Source organism: Eretmochelys imbricata, chromosome 2 (genome assembly GCF_965152235.1).
Source record: "Eretmochelys imbricata isolate rEreImb1 chromosome 2, rEreImb1.hap1, whole genome shotgun sequence".
NCBI classification, from domain to species: domain Eukaryota; kingdom Metazoa; phylum Chordata; order Testudines; family Cheloniidae; genus Eretmochelys; species Eretmochelys imbricata.
The window spans coordinates 91,276,383-91,295,900 of NC_135573.1; the positions used below are offsets into that span (position 1 = coordinate 91,276,383).

General features: G+C 45.4%; 1 protein-coding gene across 1 annotated transcript in view; it reads left to right on the plus strand.

The window, feature by feature from the left end:
• CEP192 (centrosomal protein 192) overlaps positions 1-19,518 on the plus strand; it is a 219,402-nt gene that overhangs the window by 48,323 nt on the left and 151,561 nt on the right. The window contains exons 15-17 of the mRNA XM_077808693.1: positions 230-279; positions 1,373-1,505; positions 8,808-8,962. Of these exons, the coding sequence (XP_077664819.1) occupies positions 230-279; positions 1,373-1,505; positions 8,808-8,962 (338 nt within the window). The remainder of the gene's footprint in view (positions 1-229; positions 280-1,372; positions 1,506-8,807; positions 8,963-19,518) is intronic.

The following is a 19,518-nucleotide window of genomic DNA, read 5'->3' on the forward strand; positions in this document are numbered from 1 at the left end:
TACATAATCCCATAAATGTGGATTTTGTCTTTACAGTACCATAAAATAAGCTACTTTAAGTGTGCATAATACTTGACAAACTAAATAACAAGTCCTTGGCCAAAGAAGCTTAGTCTGTTGTAGTTATAATTATTCCTTGTTCGCAAGGAAAGTGTGAATATACAAATTAAGTAGCCTAATATAGGAACAAATTCAAGGTGCTGTTAAATAACACACTTCTTTGTTACAGACTTGTCCACTGGAATATGTTCACTGCCACAAAGTAAAAAGGAAAACCAGGTAAATCTGTTCCACGTGCTGGGAAACAAAAGAACTGATTTTATAAAAAACAAACAAAAAAACACCCCCAAAAAACTGTATTAACATAAATAAGGGGATAAGTTTTCTGTAGAGCGAAACAAACTCTACTGGCTGAGTGTTTTACCTTCTGTGTCCCTTAAATTTGTAACATCCTCCACATTGCAACATAATGCAGAGTACGAAAGGCGGAAATAACTTGCTACTGTCATTTTGCAGCTTTGCCAAATAATGGCTTGATGGCTTTCCCCTTGACCCCTGGAAAAAGGGATATTGATCTTGCAATGAGTTACCCAGATAATTTTATTTTTGTCCTAGGTGGTTTAATCTTTCATTTTAGAGGGGACTACTAATTGCCTTTAAACTCCTAAAAATTGATTCCTTATTCATAAGGCCCTATTTGAATTGCATCCAAGAAGTTTTGTCATTTCTGTGTGTGTTGATAGTCTTACAAGTGAAATTAGAATGAATCATCTGCTTGTTATGGTGGTGTTGATATCATGTAAATGTATGTGTGTATGTAGATCTCAAAGGTATAGAATTTTTAAAATACTTTATTTTTAGTTAACTGGATTCAGCTGAAACAAAATTTCAAAACTAACATTTCAATAATTGTGTGAAGTTCCTCACATGCAACAATTTCAATTGGGTTGGTGTATGAGGCCCACAGGGGCTGGAGTTTTGCTTTAACAGGTCATGAGCCTTGTTCAAGCGAGTCCTTCTGCATGCTTCAATGTAGGATATGGGAGTAACGGATCTTTTTCACATGGAAAACTTCAAGTGCTTAGCTTTCCCTCTAAAAATCTTTAAATATGGTTGAGTCAGCCTTTTCCTCTCTACTTTCCAAGCTCCTGTCTTCCTTGTACCTATCTCTATTACTCTTTCTGGGAATGGCTGCAAGGAGAACACATAGTGCCTCACAACCAGAACTCATGGTGAGGGAATGCAAAGAGAAGGAAGAGTTGTGGTCAAATTACTAAAGAAAGTGACTAACATATGAAGAAGCTGTTTTCACTATTGATTTATACAGTAGTTGGAAACTCTTAAGCACTTACATGTGTTAATTTTTTCATAGATTGGTGCACCTGAACCTGGAGAAAAAATTTCACCTTCCACCAACTTAAGTGACCATTTCAGCACAAGTCTTTCAGGTTTCTTAGAAAATGAGAAACTGCTCTCTCTTGCAAGCCTAGAAGGAAACTCAACTGGTACAGTATATTTAACTTGTAGCATGTTTTCATGTATATTGGTTCCAGCAGAACTTTTTTAATGACATGAATCCACTATCACTACTAATCCTGCATGAGAGGAGCATAAACTTGGATGGAAATGAAGTACCTCTAAAATTTAGAAGGCTAGATTTTTCTGAAGTCGTGCTTAAAATGAGTAACTAAACTTCTACAATTAAAGGTATCTTCCCCGAGACACCCTATGGTTGTTAAAATATTGGTGCATAGAGAATTCAATGCTGAACTTGGTATTAATTGACATGATCTTAGCTAGTTAGAAATTAAAAGCTGAACTGAACTCTGTCGGTGCTGTGAAACAAATAGAAGTTTAAGGAGAAAAGCAGTCAACTTACGTAGAGACTAGCAACTCTGGGTAGGGAATACAACTAAAATTAGTTGTCTGTCGTGACAGAACAACTGAGCATTTAAGCCTGAGTTGTAGACTTAGAAGTGTACACTTGAAACCTTCTAGTTCTTTATTTCTGTTTGTGTGACTTCTAACCTTATTTGTATATTGCATTAAAAAAAAAGTTAAAAGAAAGTTACTTAAATTGCAGTGTCAGGAGTTTTAAATTTGCAAAAGTTCAGTCAACCTTAATTCTATCGTCTGTTCTGATATGCAATTAAAGACTTTCTTCATCTCAGCATCTCCCACAGTTCTTGAGGTGTGGGCTGGTCTCCTCTCTCTGAAGTTCATGGAGGCAAATCAGAGTTTTGGAGTCGTATCGTCTGGCCACAGCTCCTGCTTGCTTCCAGTTTCTCTGCCTCTGGCAGCGTGCAGAAGGTGATTTTTACAGCTTTCATCTTCATATCTGCTGGCTCCCCTGCACTTCCAGGTATGGCAGAGCAGCCTAAAAAGCACTAAGTGAAATCCAAACAGTGCTCCATTTGTAAGACTGCCCTCCCAGACTTGGCAGATGGTGAGTTGTGCCCAGCCTACACCCAGCATTCTGTCCCTGACTCTGTTCGGTCCCTTGCCTATTAGTCAGACTGGCACACGGGATCCTGTAAATGTAGAAGCAGCCACAACTCTGACACAGGAAAAACGGACCGGAAGTCTAGAGCCTCTCCCTGCTCTGGCCAAGGATGAGGAGGACCATGGTCTGCCAGCTCAAGAGGAAAGTTCCAAGGAGCCACTGGAGAACACAGATGGCACGTATAAGGGGTCACAATCCCCCTTTCCTCTCTCCCCCCGCCCAGTCCTAAAATGGTTCCTGAGCGCTCTTCTTGAAAAGCAGGGTTCATCAGCTCTCCTCTCCTTCCCAATTTGGCCAGGAGGGTTCTGGAAGTGTTTCCCTCCCTCCCTGGGAATTGGGCAAATGGTTGCCTGCGGCAGATATTCTTCACATTAACCTCCTTGAACTCAGAACAGTCAGAAATGCTTGCGCTCACTTCCTTCCATTGATCAGAGGTATACAAACAAAAGTCATGACAGACAACACCATGTGCACGTGCTACATAAATTGTTGGGAGCGCCAGATCATCTGCCCTCTGTGCAGAAGTGCTAAAGCTTTGGAACGGATGTATTTCCCAAATGTTCTAATATCAGTGACCTATCTACCAGGAGTGCAGAACACAACAACAGTCCATCTGAGTCACAAGTTCTCATACAACCACAGGTGGGAAATGAACCTAGCAGTACTTGACAACATATTCTGTCAATGGGGGATACAGATGATAGGCTTGTTTGCCACTTACCTGAACAAGAAATGCCTATGCTACTGTTCCAGGGCAGGCCTTTGACAGCACTCATTTGGGGATGCTCTCCTCCTTCCATGGAACGAGGTCCTTCTACATGCCTTTCCCCCGTTCCCTCTGCTGTTGAAGGACCTGTTAAAAATAAAAAGAGAAAAAGCAAATGTCATACTGACTGCGTCCACCTGGCACAGCTGGCGGTGTCCACGGATCCCTTTTCAACCCACTCCTTACCTCCTCTTGCGGAACGAAGAACCCACTCTTCATCCCAACCTGCAGATACTCCGGCTCAAGGCCTGATTCCAACACAGCTCCTGCTCTGAGGAGGTACAAGAAGTGTTACTACACAGTAGGAAATCAGCTACCTGTCAAATTTACCGACAAAAGTGGACCAGGTTTCAAGTTTGGTGCAATTCCCAGTCAAATTACCCTGGCATCTGCTACTCTCCCCATGGTTTTAGACAACAAACTGACTCACGAAATCAGGATTATCTCTCCATTCACTCAGTGTACATCTGATAGCCATCTACAAATAAAGAGATACTATGTTTTCTCACACTCAACTACAAAGAGGTTGCTCAAGAGCATAGCAAACCTCTTTCCCCAACCCAGACATCCTACTCTAACATGGGACCTGAACTTAATTTTAAAAAGCCTGACTAGATCCTCCTTTGAACCTATGATCACTTGTTCACTCACACCCCTGTCAATGAAAACAGCATTTCTGGTCGCCATCACCTTGGTGAGGAGAATAGGGGAGATAGCGGCACTTATTGTGCACCCCCGTTTTAGTTTTCTTTAATGACAAGGTTACTCTCAGGCCACACCCAAAGTTCATATCCTAGATGACCTCATCTTTTCACATAAACTAACCAGTTCACCTCCTGACCTTTTATCCTAAAGCTCACCGTGATAAGAAGCCATACTACGCTCGGTGTTAGGAGAGCCCTGGCCTTCTGGATAAAAGGCTTTTAGGAAATCTCCTAAGCTCTTCCTTTCCATTGCAGATCCGACTAAAAGTACGGCAATATCAGCCAGAGGCTTTCCAAATGGGTCTCTTAGCGTATTAAACACTGCTATCAGGTTCGCAGTGTAGTATCTCCATCTGGAACTGCACACACTCAAGGAGATTGGTTGCCTCCTCGGTTGCCTTCCTCAAGAATGTCCCAACTTGAAAATCTGCAGAGCAGCCACTTGGGTGTCCATGCAGACCTTTGCATAACATAATGCAATTACTGGGAACTCTGCTTCTTACACTAGTTTTAGCTGTTTAGTATTATCCAAACAGTCTCAACTCTGAAGCCCCAAACTCCTATCTGGGTACTGCTCATAGAATCATAGAATATCAGGGTTGGAAGGGACCCGTGAAGGTCATCTAGTCCAACCCCCTGCTCGAAGCAGGACCAATTCCCAGTTAAATCATCCCAGCCAGGGCTTTGTCAAGCCTGACCTTAAAAACCTCTAAGGAAGGAGATTCTACCACCATCAGGAGTCACCTACACTGGAGCACCCATAGGTATGTGTACCACTGGTTGAGAACTACTGGTGTACATCACCATGGTCTCCAAAGCTTGCAAACATTCGCTTATCTTGATGGTTACCTTGTGAGATAGATCATTATTCCCAAATGTGTACCAATAGGGAATTGAGACTTAGGGAGACCGAGGCCAGATTATGCGAATGTAACCACTAATTGGAGGTCCTAAGTTGAGACACCTAGTGCCTGACTTTTCAAAGTACTTCAGCACTATATAGCACTAATGTTCAAAGTACTATACAAATATTAATTAATGGGTTAGTACAGGGTTCAGCAACCTATGGCATGCATGCCAAAGACTGCATGCAAACCTATTTTTAATGGCACGCTGCTGCCTGCTGGGTCCCAACCACCAGCCCTGCTCAGCCCACTGCCGAACCCAGGCCAGGACCCCGGCAGGCAGCAGTGTTCCATTAAAAATCTTTCCTGCCCCAGCCTGCTCTTCTCCATGCCTCTGCCCCCTCCCCCTCGCAGGATGAAGAAGCTTGCTCCTGCCGGCTGCTGCTGCAGGGTAAGCAAGCTTCCCCCTCCCCCGCCTCTTCCCCCAGCGTGCTGGGTTCCTGCTCCTCCTCCTCTTCCTCCCTGCTACCGATCAGCTGATGGCCCTTACATAGGAGGGAGAGAAGCGGAGCCGCAGCGTGCTTGCTGCTCTGGGGAGGAGGCAGAGAAGAGGTTGGGACGGGATCTTGGGGAAGCGGGGTGGAATCAGGGCATATTTCCTCCAGTCCCCTGCTGTGAGCCGCTCTGGGCAGGGGGTTGGGAGCACCTCCACAACTATAGCCTCCCAGCCCCCTGCCCTGACCCCTGCATCTCCCCCACACTCCCAGCCCTCTACCCTGACCCTTGCACCCCCCCCCACTCCATGCCCTGACTCCTGCACCCTCCTCACACACCCGCAGCCCCCTGCCCTGACTCTTGCACTCCCCACATTCCCACCCCCTCCCTGAGCACCAAATGGGAGCTCCTGCACCCCCCCCCCCATAAATTCCCATCTGCACTGCTCGCACCAAATGGGAGCTGCCCAGGTAAGCACTCCACACCCAAATCTTTTGCCCCAACCCTGAGCCCTCTCCCTCATTCTAGCTCCTGACCAGATCCTGCACCCTAACCCTCAGCCTGCTCCTTCACCCACAGCCCTGTGCTCAGTGCACTCCCACCCTTAGCTCAGTGCAGAGAGAGGAAGAGAATGGGCTAGAACCAGGGAGATGGTAGGTACCTGCTCTATGTGGGCAGGGCCGGGATCCCAGACAGGCAGCAGGCTGAGAGGGGCCGGCAGAGAGGACTGCAGGCTGAGAGGGGCCAGCAGCTGGCTGGCCGGAGCCAGCGTATGGAACTCCAGACCGGCAGCGGGCTGAGCCACTCAGCCCACTGCCAGTCTGGGGTTCTGGTTGCCAGCCCCTTGCCAGCTGGGGTACCAGCCACAGGCCTTGCTCAGCCTCCTGGTGGCCTAGGTGAATGGAACCCCAGGCTGGCAGCGGGCTGAGCGGGCCAGCGGCGTAAGATCAGCATTTTAATTTAATTTTAAATGAAGCTTCTTAAACATTTTGAAAACGTTGTTTACTTTACATACAACAATAGTTTAGTTATATAGACTTTTAGAGAGACCTTCTAAAAAAGGTTAAAATGTATTACTGGCATGCGAAACCTTAAATTAAAGTGAATAAATGAAGACTCGGCACACCAATTCTGAAAGGTTGCCGACCCCTGGGTTAGTATATCCCCATTTTACAGATTGAGCGGGAATTGACAAAGGCAGTATGAACTTGCCCAGAGTCACACAGGAGAGTCTGTGGCAGAGTGATTATTAGGACTTTGGACCTCTTGGCTCTCAACTCTAGGCTCATTCGTCTAGGCAATGTTGCTTTACTACCAAAGTTGCTGAGCATTCACATTTTGCATTTGACTTCATTTGCTGGTGTTTAGTGCTCAGCATTTCTGTGGATCAGGCCCCAGGTGTCTCAAGTTGGCCATCCAGAAACAGAGAATTAGAGGCCAACTGTGAAAAGCTTGGTTTAAGTGACTTGTCCAGCTTTTTAGAAGTAAGGATAGAATACAGTTCTCCAGGGAGGCATTCTACTGCTTATACATGAGACCATACTTTATTATCCTGCAATCCTTTGTCTTATTCACGGCACACTTTCCAACTTCTGCAGCAGATAAAACGGGGGTCCACAGGCCAAGGCCTCCTTTGACCAAAAGAGCTAATATGGTCTTTGGATATATAAATAGGGAAATGTTGAGTAGGAATAGAGAGGTTATTTTACCTCAGTATTTGGCACTGCTGCTGGAATACTGTGTCCAATTCGGTGTCCACAATTCAAGAAGGATATTGATAAAATGGAGATGGCCCAGAGAAGAGCCACGAGAATGACTGAAGGGTTAGAAAACATAACTTTTAGTGACAAACAGATTGAGCTCTTTCAGCCTAATTTAACTAAGAAGGTTGAGGTGATTATGATTAGTCTTCAAGCATATACATGGGGAATAAATATTTGATAATGGGCTCTTCAATAAACTGTTGTGATGGTCTCCATCGCTGACTACTTTTAAATCAAGATTGGATGCCTTTCTAAAAGATATGCTTTAGAAATTATTTTGTAAGTTCTGTGGCCTGTTATACAGGAGGTCAAACAAATCATAATGACTCTTCTGACCTCAGAATCTATTAAGCTGTGTGACTACCCTGAGGACTGTCCATTCTGTTCACTGAACGAGAATGGCTCTGTGGGGAGTTTGGGGTGGGTGTGGAATGTAAGTAATGAGTAAAGACTAATGCATACCCACAAAGGGGCAGAGTTGGTTTTACGGCATTCCTAACTGTTTCCATTGTGAAGATAATTTTGCCAGAAAATCTCCAAAGTGTCCAAATCAATTTGAAGACAAACTTTCTTTCGTCTGAACACAAACTCTTTGCTTAATATCTGTATGCAACTCCTTTAGGAGACTATCTTCTTACGCATTTTTAGAAAAAATATAGTGTAGCATAAAATGTTCTCATGACTGCAATGAAATAAGAGCAAATCTTAGTGTTAATTTAATACTTAAAATATATTTTGCAGCAGTTCTGAAAGTTGTACCTTTGTCATGCCTTAAGATACTGAGTTGCAGTTAGAGTAGCAGACTATATTATCAGCTTTCTAGTAGGAGACCACCCAAGTGTAAAGGGCGTGGGTCTCTTAAGGTATGTCTGCACTGCAATTACACACGTATGGCTGGCCTGTGCCAGCTGACTCAGGCTGTTTAATTGCAATGTAGCCATTCAGGCTCGGGCTGCAGCCCAAGTTCTGAGACCCTTCCATCTTGCAGGGTCCTAGAGCCCAGGTTCTAGCTCAAGCCCAAACATCTATACTGGAACTAAACAACTCCTTAGCATAGGCTTTTTGGTTTGTGAGAGCATTTGAAATTTTAATTTTTCATCCTGATTCAGGAATAGGAAGAATTTCCAAAATTTTTATGAGATAGGAAAACAGTCTCTTAAATTGACAGATGTGCGGCTGTTGATCAACTTTACTAGGTTTCAATTTTGACCATTTTTATTTAAAAAAAGGCTTTGTACTATAATTAGCTTACGTTTCAAAATACTGTAAAAGTTTATAATTCATTTTGTTTAGAAAATGTTAAAACATCTTGTTGAAACAACTTTGAAACTTTTTTCAAATTTTTTGAGTTGAGAATCTGATAACCAATCCCTTCCTGCAAAATTTTTGTTTTGAGTAATTGGCATTTTTCAATGAGAAGACATTTTATAAAAAAAAAAAAGAAATCCTGATTAGCTGTACTTTGCAGATCCAGGTCCAGTTGCTTGCTTCACCAGTTTTCTTGTGTAACATTTGGGTAAGTCATAATCTCTTTGCCTCAGTTCTCTGTTGATAACATAGGGACAATAATAATTCCCTGCCTCATTATGGTGTTGTGATTTTCAGTACATTGGGTATTATGAGGTGCACCGATGCTATGGTAACAGGGATAATTTTTATCGCGTGCGCGCGCTCTCCTTTAATATATCTATAGCAATGCAAACTTTAAATGCATTTTCTCTATATCAATAGATGACGATATTGATGATGAAGAGTTCTATGACAACCAACTGGAAGCCTATTTCAAGCAGCTGGTGCCACCAGAAGTGCCAAGAGGTGATTGTGAAAGACAGCAACTTTCAGAATATAGTACAGCATTGAAGCTGTCTGAAAATAGATTAAAACAGGTAAGCCAAAGGCATAATTCCAGGCTCCATATGCTTAAAGGCTTTTTAAATCTGTGTGGTAATTGACTGTTAGTGCTCTTTTTAGCACATGTTAGGTTTTCACCTCTTCCAGCAGTCCAGACTTTTTCAGAAATAGTCCTTCAGTAAAAGGAGGATTTGTCTTCAGTATATTAATGTAAAGGCCTAATACAAAAATATAAATTAATAGTTTTGTTCTAAATTTATGTCTTGTTTCCGCCTCCATTTAGGTTTCCCTTCAAGACAAAAAGATACAAAAGGGGCAAGCAGCCTGCTAGTCAGACTCTCCTGCTTCGCTTGCTTGCTTTCTCTTCCTAGTGCATAGAGCTAAGAGCAGATGCAGTAGTCAGTTATACTAGTTCCTCTATGTACAGGATTGTGGCAGGGAAGAGGAGTTCACTCAGGCTATGGCTACACTAGAGAGCTTACAGCAGCACAGCTGTACCAATGCAGCTGTGCCACTGTAGTTCTCTAGTGTAGCTGCTGAGTCAATGGGAGAAGCTCTCCTGCTGACATAGCGCTGTCCACTCTGGAGCTTGTGTGATAAATGAAGTGTGGGGAGGGGAGGGGTGGGGTAGCTCCCTTTGATGGACAGCCAGCCAGTTAGCTGAGAGATCTTTCTTGGTAGCTGTTCTCTACTTGCTTTACCTGTAAAGGGTTAAAAATTCCCGCAGGTTTAAAAAAAAAAAAAAAAAAAAGCATGGGCACCTGACCAAAAGAGCCAATGGGAAGGCTAGAACTTCTTAAAATTGGGAAAGAAACTTTTCCCTTTGTCTGTTGTTCTCTCTGGGCTGAAGAGACAGGGTAGCAGGAATGCTGTGTAAAGTTTAAACCAGATATGAAAATAATCAGATCATATCTAGAACTAATTTTAACAACCCAAATATGTAAGTAAATTAGGAATGTTTCGGAAGACGCGATTAGGTTTATTTCGGTTTGTTTTTTAAGGATTGTGAACTCCTTTGTGCTAACCCCAAGTGTTTTTGTTTGCTTGTAACGTTTAAGCTAACTCCAAAGAAAGCTATTTTGGGTGCTTAATTTTTGGAATTGCTCTTTTAAAATAGAGCAAAAGCCTAAGTTCCAGATGTATTTTCTTCCTTTTTGTTTTTAATAAAATTTACCTTTTTTAAGAACAGGATTGGATTTTCCTAAGAGGCTTGTGCATGTTGTTTGATTTGCTGGTAGCAACAGCTAATTCTTCTTTGAATGCTTGCTCATCTCAATTCCAGTTGTGTGTGTGAGTGCGCCGCGTGCACGGCTGTCGGAAGTTTTTGCCTTGCAGCTACCTGTTGGGCCGGCTATGGACCCCCCTGAAGTGGTGCCAGTATGGCGCTCTATGTACAACCTGCCGGCCCGAACCCCCCCCCTTCAGTTCCTTCTTACCGCCGGTGACGGTTGTTGGAACAGTGGCTTCTTGCTTTGCAAGTGTCCGACTAATCCCTAGCTCCTCTGTTATCTTCTGTAAATAGTTCTCTTTAATTGTTAATCGTTAGTGGTTAGTCTTGCTATTTAGCAGGTTGGCATATTTAGCATCCAGCACACGCCCCACTGGGGATTCAGGGCATGCGTCTCAGGGCTTCAAACTCTGTAGTTGCTGTGCGAAGCCTATGCCCATGGGTGACCCCCACGACTCCTATCTGTGTTATCTGGGAGAAGCCCACCGGTTGGACAAGTGTAAGATCTGCAAGGCTTTCAAACCTTGCACCAGGAAGGAGAGGGGCATTCCTCTGAAGCAACTCCTAATGGAGTCAGTCCTCCATCCTCAGCAGGACCTGACCCTGAGTGCCTCGGTGAAGAGCACTCCCCCTTCAGTCCCATCTATGGTGCTGAGAAAGGACCCGGCGCGCCAACCCAGGAGCCGCCGCTTCCCCCAGGCTCCAGAAGCGTTCTCGCTGGCACCGCTTTCATTCCCCGGCTGCCTGCAAGAAACAGGCAAAGAAGAAATACTCCCCTCGGGTTGTTACCACAACTGTACCCCTGGAAGCGAACAGTGCAGGGGACAGGCCTATGGCTGGCAGACCATCGGGCCGCATACAGCCAACGCGGGTCCCATCTCTCCAGAGGGTCCTATTTTCCTGGACTCCCAATGGCTGCATGTGGGGGAAGTTACGATGCCTTCCACCCTGGAAACCTTTGAAGCCACTAGGGACCTCATTGAGATGGCAGCACCTAAGTCTCCAACTATGAGGGACAAGCCTCCACTCGCTCGGAGCATGGCACCATCCAGAGGCAAGCCTGCCATGTTCATAGAATCATAGACATTGAGGTCAGAAGGGACCATTATGATCATCTAGTCTGATCTCCTGTGCAACCCAGGCCACAGAATCTCACCCACCCACTCCTGTAACAAACCTCTAACCTATGTCTGAGCTATTGAAGTCCTCAAATCGTGGTTTAAAGACTTCAGGGTGCAGAGAATCCTCCAGCAAGTGACCCGTGCCTTACGCTGCAGAGGAAGACGAAAACCCCCCCCAGGGCCTCTGCCAATCTGCCCTGGAGGAAAATTCCTTCCCGACCTCAAATATGGCAATCAGCTAAACCCTGAGCATGTGGGCAAGACTCACCAGCCAGACACCCTGGAAAGAATTCTCTATAATAACTCTGATCCCACCACATTGAACGTCCCATCACAGGCCATTGGGCATATCCACTGCTAATAGTCGAAGATCAGTTTAATTGCCAACATTAGGCTATCCCATCGTATGGTCCCTTCCATAAACTTATCAACTTTTCTCTTGAAGCCAGATATGTCTTTTGCCCCACTGCTTCCCTTGAAAGGCTGTTCCAGAACTCTACTCCTCTGACGGTTAGAAACCTTCGTCTAATTTGAAGTGTAAACTTCCTGATGGCCAGTTGATATCCGTTTGTTCTCATGTCTACGTTGCTACTGAGCTTAAATAATTCTTCTCCCTCCGTGGTATTTATTCCTCTGATATATTTATAGAGAGCAATCCTGTCTCCTCTCAGCCTTCTTTGGGTTAGGCTAAAGAAGCCAAGCTCTTTGAGTCTCCTTTCATAAGACAGGTTTTCCATTCCTCGGATCATCCTAGTAGCCCTTCTCTGTGCCTGTTCCGGTTTGAATTCATCTTTCTTAAACATGGGAGACCAGAACTGCACCCACTATTCTAGATGAGGTCTTACCAGTGCCTTGTATAACGGTACTGACACCTCCTTATCTCTACTGGAAATACCTCGCCTGATGCATCCCAAAATCGCATTAGGTTTTTGCACGGCCATATCGCATTGGCGGCTCAGTCATCCTGTGATCAACCAATACTCGGAGGTCCTTCTCATCCTCTGTTACTTCCAAGTTATGCGTCCCCAGTTTATAACAGAAATTCTTGTTGTTAATCCCTAAATGCATGACCTTGCACTTTTCACTATTAAATTTCATCCTATTACTATTACTCCAGTTTACAAGGTCATCCAGATCTTCCTGTATGATATCCCGATCCTTCTCTGTATTGGCAATACCTCCCAGCTTTGTGTTATCCGCAAACTTTATTAGCACATTCCCACTTTTTGTGCCAAGGTCAGTAATAAAAAGATTGGTCCCAAAGCCGATCCCTGAGGAACTCCACTAGTAACCTCCTTCCAGTCTGACAGTTCACCTTTCGGTGTGACCCGTTGTAGTCTCCCCTTTAACCAATTCCTTATCCACCTTTCAATTTTCATATTGATCCCCATCTTTTCCAATTTAGCTAATAATTCCCCATGTGGAACCATATCAAATGCCTTACTGAAATTGAGGTAAATTAGATCCACTTCGTTTCCTTTGTCTAAAAAATCTGTTACTTTCTCAAAGAAGGAGATCAGGTTGGTTTGACACGATCTACCTTTTGTAAAACCATGTTGTATTTTGTCCCAATTACCATTGACCTCAATGTCCTTAACTACTTTCTCCTTCAAAATTTTTTCCAAGACCTTGCATCCTACAGCTGTCAAACTAACAGGCCTGTAGTTAGCCGGGTCACTTTTTTTACCTTTCTTAAAAATAGGAACAATGTTAGCAATTCTCCAGTCATATGGTACAACCCCTGAGTTTAAAGAGTGATTAAAATTTTTTTGCTAATGGACTTGCAATTTCATGTGCCAGTTCTTTTAATATTCTTGGATGAAGATTATCTGGGCCCCCAATTTAGTCCCGTTAAGATGTTCTGATATCAATAAGGTAGCTTTCCTTGCTAATCCCTCCCGTCTTCCACTCCTTGTAGGCTTTCTGCTTTTTCTTAATCACCTTTCTAAGGTGCTTGCTCATCCATCTTGGTCTACAATTCCTGCCTATGAATTTTTTCCTCTTTCTTGAGTTGCAGGCTTCTGATAGTTTCTGCAACTTTGACCTGAAGTAATTCCAGGTCTCCTCCGCCTTTAGATCTACAAGTTCTTCAGTCCAATCCACTTCCCTAATTAATTTCCTTAATTTTTAAAGTTAGCTCTTTTGAAATCAAAAACCCTAGTCACAGATCTATTTTTGTTTATCCTTCCATTTAGTTTAAACTGAATTAGCTCATGATCGCTCGAACCAAGGTTGTCCCCTACAACTATTTCTTCTGTGAGGTTCTCACTACTCACCAAAACCAAATCTAAAATGACATCCCCTCTTGTCGGTTCAGCAACTACGTGGTGAAGGAATCCATCAGCTGTTGCATCCAGGAAAATCTGAGCCCTATTATTATTACTAGCACTCGTCCTCTAGTCTATATCTGGGAAGTTATTCTCCCATGATCACACAATTCCCATTAGTATTTGCTTAATTCAAAAACATTAAAGAGGGCTCTATCCATATCCAGATAGGATCCCGGCAGTCTATAGCACACCCCAAGCACTTTCCCAGGGGAGGCTTTAGTATCTTTTTCTTCCCCAATGTGATTTTTGCCCAGACAGACTTTCTTATCCATTCCATCACTTTTATTTCTTTACAGTCTACCTCATCATTGATATACAGTGCTACTCCACCACCTTTGCCTTTATTTCTGTGTTTCCTGAACAGCACATACCCTTCAATACCTGTGTCTAGTCATAACTACTATTCCACCATGTTTCTGTTATCCCTATAATATCTGGTTTCGCTTCCTGCACCAGTAGCTCTAGTTCCTCCATTTTGTTACCTAAGCTCCTCACATTAGTGTACAAACACCTTAATTTTTGCTGTTTGGCCTCGCTCACATTCTTCACCCAATTAGACACAGACATTCTACTGCCAGCATCACCTATTAGACTGGTATGTACACTACCCTTCCTCCTTATATACATTCTCCTACCCATGGCTGTATCCTTTCTTTCTTCATTTTCTTCTCTCTCGATGTTAAAATCTGGCTTGGAGATGACCTGGACATCTCCCAACCATCGCCCCATCAGCCATACGCTCTGAGTCCTGGCGCCGGTCGAGTTGGTCGTCAGCATACAGGTCATGGTCCCATTTGAGATCCAGGTCTTGTTCTGTGACCTCGCAGCACCACTCCTGGCACCGGCCCCAGTCTGCACGCCGCTCAGCTTCCAGGCATCGCATGGCTGACTGGCACCGCTGTACATTGTGGCGCCATTCTTGATCGCAGCATTGTTCCACACTGCGGCACCACTCTACATAGTGGCATGACTACGGCTCACGGCACGCATCCCGTCCATCGGACAGCCGCCACTCGCCCTCTCAGGAGGGTGCATCTCCGGTGCAGTCTTGCGCCGCTCCCCCTTGGCTGTCCCACTCAAGGTTGTCCTTTTGCTCAGGCAGGACATCGGGGGCATCTGAGGCACCCAGATCAGCGGGGAGTTTAAGGCAGGACCCCAGTGGAGGACTTCAGCACCCCAATGGCCACCACAATGGCAGTTTTGGATCCCATGGATGTACCATCAGTCCCAGGGCGTCCCACCCGGAATCCTTCCACCACCCCAATCAGGACCTTGCCTCCCAGAGGCAACTCTGAGCTGCCCACCCCAGGATCTTTTGCAAAACCCGGCTCCAGCACCACATTCACCGACCACGGCTGCACCCAGTACCCATGAGGACCCAACCCTTAAGGAACAAGTGGTCACTATGGAAGCGACCCTGCTGGCGGTTTCCTCATCGTCGTCCCCTGATGAGGCAGTGGCAGGCACCTCAACATCTGGGTCACCACCCATGGATTATAGGGTGCTGCAGGACCTCCTCTGTCAAGTATCCCTAAATATGAACCTTTAGGTGGAGGAAGTGGTAGAACAGGAGGATCCAGTGGTGGACATCTTGGCACCAGAGGGTCCCTCTAGGGTAGCTTTACGCCTCATAAAGACCATCCAGTCCAATGCAAAGTCCATACGGCAAACTCCCGATACTTCCTCGTTCCCAAAGCGAAGGGGGCCTCAGGCCCATTCTGGACCTGCGAAAACTCAACAAGTTCATAGTCAGCTTGAAGTTCTGCATGGTCTCCCTGAGCACAATCATCCTTTCCCTAGACCCGGGAGACTGGTACACCACCCTCGATATGAAGGATGCCTATTTTCACATATCCATCACGCCCGCTCACAGACGGTTCCTTCGCTTCGTAGCGAACAAGGTGCACTGCCAGTTCACAGTCCTTCCACAGCACCTTGTGTCTTCACCAAGTGCATGGCAGTTGTAGCAGCTTTTCTCTGTCGCCGCCACAGACATGACTGGCTCCTCTGTGGCTGCTCCTGTCAGCAGGTGGAGAAACAGGTGAATATATTCAGAGACACATTCTCCCAACTAGGTCTCATAATCGGTATCAGCAAATCTGTGCTCACTCCAACTCAAAGAATAGAGTTCATTTGAGCTGTCCTGGACATGACTCAAGCGAGAGCATTCCTGCCAGAGTTGCACCACCTGTCCCCCTCACAAATAATCAGCCTTTCCAGCTTTCCCACCACTACAGCGAGGCAGTCTCAGCCTGCTAAGCCATATGGCGGCCTGTACATACGTGGTTCAACACGCCAGGCTGTCACTCAGACCCTTGCAAGTATGGCTCGCGTTGGTGAATCGCCTGGGCTGCAACAGTCTGGACACAGTGTTAATTATCCCTCGGCATACCCTCGATTGGCTACAGTGGTGGCTGAATCCTCACACAGTAGGCGCTGGAGTTTTTTCCACCCCCCAACCCACCCTGACCTGAGTTACAGAAGCTTCCGTGTTGGGCTGGGGAGTGCATTTCGGGAGCTTAACAACTTGGGGCTTGTGGCAAGTAGAGGAACTGGCCCTAAATATCAACATCAAAGAACTCGGGGTGATCTGCCTACCCTGCCAGGCATTCTTGCCTCATTTGCAGGGCCACTGCATAGCGGTGATGATGGACAACACCACAGCTATGTTTTATAATAAACAAGCAAGGTGGAGCCCGCTAGTCTCCTCTCTGTCAGAAAACCTTCCTACTATGGGAATTTTGCTTAGCCAACTCTATTCTCCTCCAGGTTTCCTAGCTGCTAGGCACTCAGAACATGCTGGTGGACAGACTGAGCAGATGCTTCTTCACACATGAGTGGTCGATCTGCCATTTCATCTTCTGCAGTTAGGGGTTTCCCCAAATTGACCTGTTCGCCCCATGGGCCAACAGGAAGTGCCCAACCGTTTGCTCCTTCAGGAGTCTCAGTCCAGGCTCGATAGCAAATGCATTCATGATCCCATGGAATGGGCAGCTGCTGTATGCCTTCCCGCCATTTCCACTGATCCACAAAGTGCTCCTCAAAATCCGCAGGGACAAGGCAGACATTATTTTGGTGGCCCCAGCTTGGCCTTGCCAGTAGTGGTACCCCACCCTCATGGACTTATCGGTCCAACCGCCGATACGGCTACCACTCCTTTCCGACCTCATTACGCAGGACCATGGTCTCCTGCTTCACCCAAACCTTCAGTCCCTCCATCTCACGGCCTGGAGAATCCGTGGCTAAATCAGGCAGAGCTTGCCTGCTCGGATCAGGCAGGTACTTCTGGAAAGCTGCACACCGTCTACTAGGGCCACATACAGGGTGAAACAGAAAAGATTCTCCAGCTCATAGGTGTGCTCGTAGGCAGGTTCTCCCATCCCAGTCCAGTATAGAAGGAACGGGGGCTTATCTCATGTACCTAAAGGACCAGCGTCTTGTATTTTGGTTCTGTCAAAAGTCCACTTCTCGGCCTCTCATCCAGGCGATTCTGGTTGTTCAGTGTTCGCTAATCCCATTGTGGGATGTTTCTTGATACATCCCCCGATAAAGCACCCCATCCCGGCTTGGGACCTTAACCTAGTCCTCTCCCACTCATGGATCCTCCCTTTGAGCCCATAGCTTCCTGTCCACTCCTTTACCTCTATTGGAAAAGAGCTTTTCTGGTGGCTATCACCTCGGTCCAACATGTGTCTGAGCTGCGGGCCCTCATCTCAGAGCCCCCGTACATGATTTTTCATAAAGACAAGGTGCAACTTAGACCTCATCCAGCTTTCCTTCCCAAGGTGGTGTCCCGTTTTCATATTAGCCAGGACATATTCCTGCCTGTCTTTTACCCAAAGCTGCACAACAGATCTCAGGAACAAAAACTGCACTCGCTGGATGTCAGGAGAGCGCTCACTTTCTACATCGAGTGAACAAGGCCGTTCCGAAAGACAACTCAGTTGTTTGTTTGCAATAGCAGAACAGATGAAGGGATTACCGTTCTCTTCCCAGCAGATCTCCTCCTGGATCACCTGTTATGACTTGGCAGAAGTTCCTCCACTTGCTATTACAGCTCATTCCACGAGGGCACAGGCCTCGTCGGCAGCCTTTCTAGCCCAAGTACCTCGCCAGGAAATCTGCAGGGCTGCAACATGGTCTTCTGTGTGTACTTTCACGTCTCACTACGCCATCGTTCACCAATTCAGAAATGATGCAGTCTTCGGTAGAGCGGTACTACGGTCAGCAATTTCTCGATTCTGACCCCACCTCCTAGGTAAGTCTTGGAAGTCACCTAACTGGAATCGATATGAGCAAGCACTCGAAGAAGAAGAAAAGGCGGTTACTTGCCTTTGTAACTGTTGTTCTTCAAGATGTGTTTCTCATACCTATTCCATTCCCCACACCTTCCCCTCTGTCGGAGTAGCCGGCAAGAAGAAACTGAAGGGGAGTCGGGTTGTATATAGAGCACCATACTGGTGCCACTCCAGGGCTCCATCGCCAGCCCGATGGGTAGCTGCTAGGGAAGAAACTTCTGACAGCTGTGCACGCAGTGCGCGTGCATACCTGACTGGAATAGATATGAGCAACACATTTCAAAGAACAACAGTTACAAAGGTGAGTAGCCGTCTTTTTCCTTTGTTTTCTTTCTCAGCTCTTCCTCAGAGGGAGTGTGTGAGAAAGGGCTTGAGGGTACCCCATAAGGAGGAATTCCCAAGTGCTGCTTCCTGGATCCAAGTGGGTTTTTTGCGTTTGGGTGGTGGCAGAGTTACCAAGCCAAGGTCAGAGAAAAGCTGTAACCTTGGGAGTTTAATACAAGCCTGGAGTGGCAAGTATTAATTTTTAAAATTTTTGCAGGCCTCCACCTTCTGTACTCAAAGTGACAGAGTGGGGATTCAGCCTTGGCAACTTAGGTCAGTGTAACTTTTATGTCGCTTGGGGGGTGGCTTATTCACACCCCTGAGTGACATAAGTTATACTGACATAAGTGACAGTGGTGTAGACACAGCCTTTCAGGGTTATGGGAAATAGGTTGGGATAACTGGTGAGACATAAGCATGTCATTTCCAACAGGGTAGGGCACTGTCTTGGAGTGTAGGCTTTGCTTTGTTCACATTTTTTTTCTTTTATATCATTCCTTCCTCTCTCTCCTTTTGTGCATTTTCCTAGCATTCTTCTTACCACTGGTGGGCACTAGTGGCAGAGAAGCCTGTGGGTTCAGTTCTGTTACTGCTGCTGTGTCTCCTAAAGAACAAAACTATAAGCATCCATGTCTAGGTCTTTTTTTCTCCTGTGGGATGGCTTGGAGCTTATAATTAGGGAAGGGGTTGTTCTCTGACTTTTGCAAAAAAAAGTGATGTTAGTAGAAGATAAACCTTTCCACCAGACTGTCTGAGCCTTCTAAATTTGCCTTTGCAATATGGACCAAGAATTAAGACTTCCTCAAAACAAAGTCCTTTGCTTAAATGAAAGGACTACATTTCTGAACAGCCCAGGACGAAGTCCTTAAAGGCTTAATTTTTATACTAGGATTTGAATATATGAAATTGGATCATCTTGGTTAGCTTGATCTAATGCATTCTGAAATGTTACGGAGAACAGGGCAAGTTTTTAATTTAGCTAAACTGGACAAATTGAAGCCAACTTGCCAGTTCGGCATGTGCAGAAGTACAACTTGCGTTGGCTATAGCAGTGTTTTAAATAGATTTTTAGATTGACCAAGCTAGCTAAGGTGATCTAACATCATACCTTTTTGAGGCATTGTCTTGACTAGGATTTAGAGACTTAGTTTAGAGAGAGGTGTAACCATTTTTCTGTCTATTATAGTCTTCTCTACAAATTCCTCATTCCATCCCAAATGCCTGTTTCAAGATAGTGAGATATTTTTCAGGCTAAGGGTTCAGGGTCCTCTGAAGACTTCTGGAAGGAGC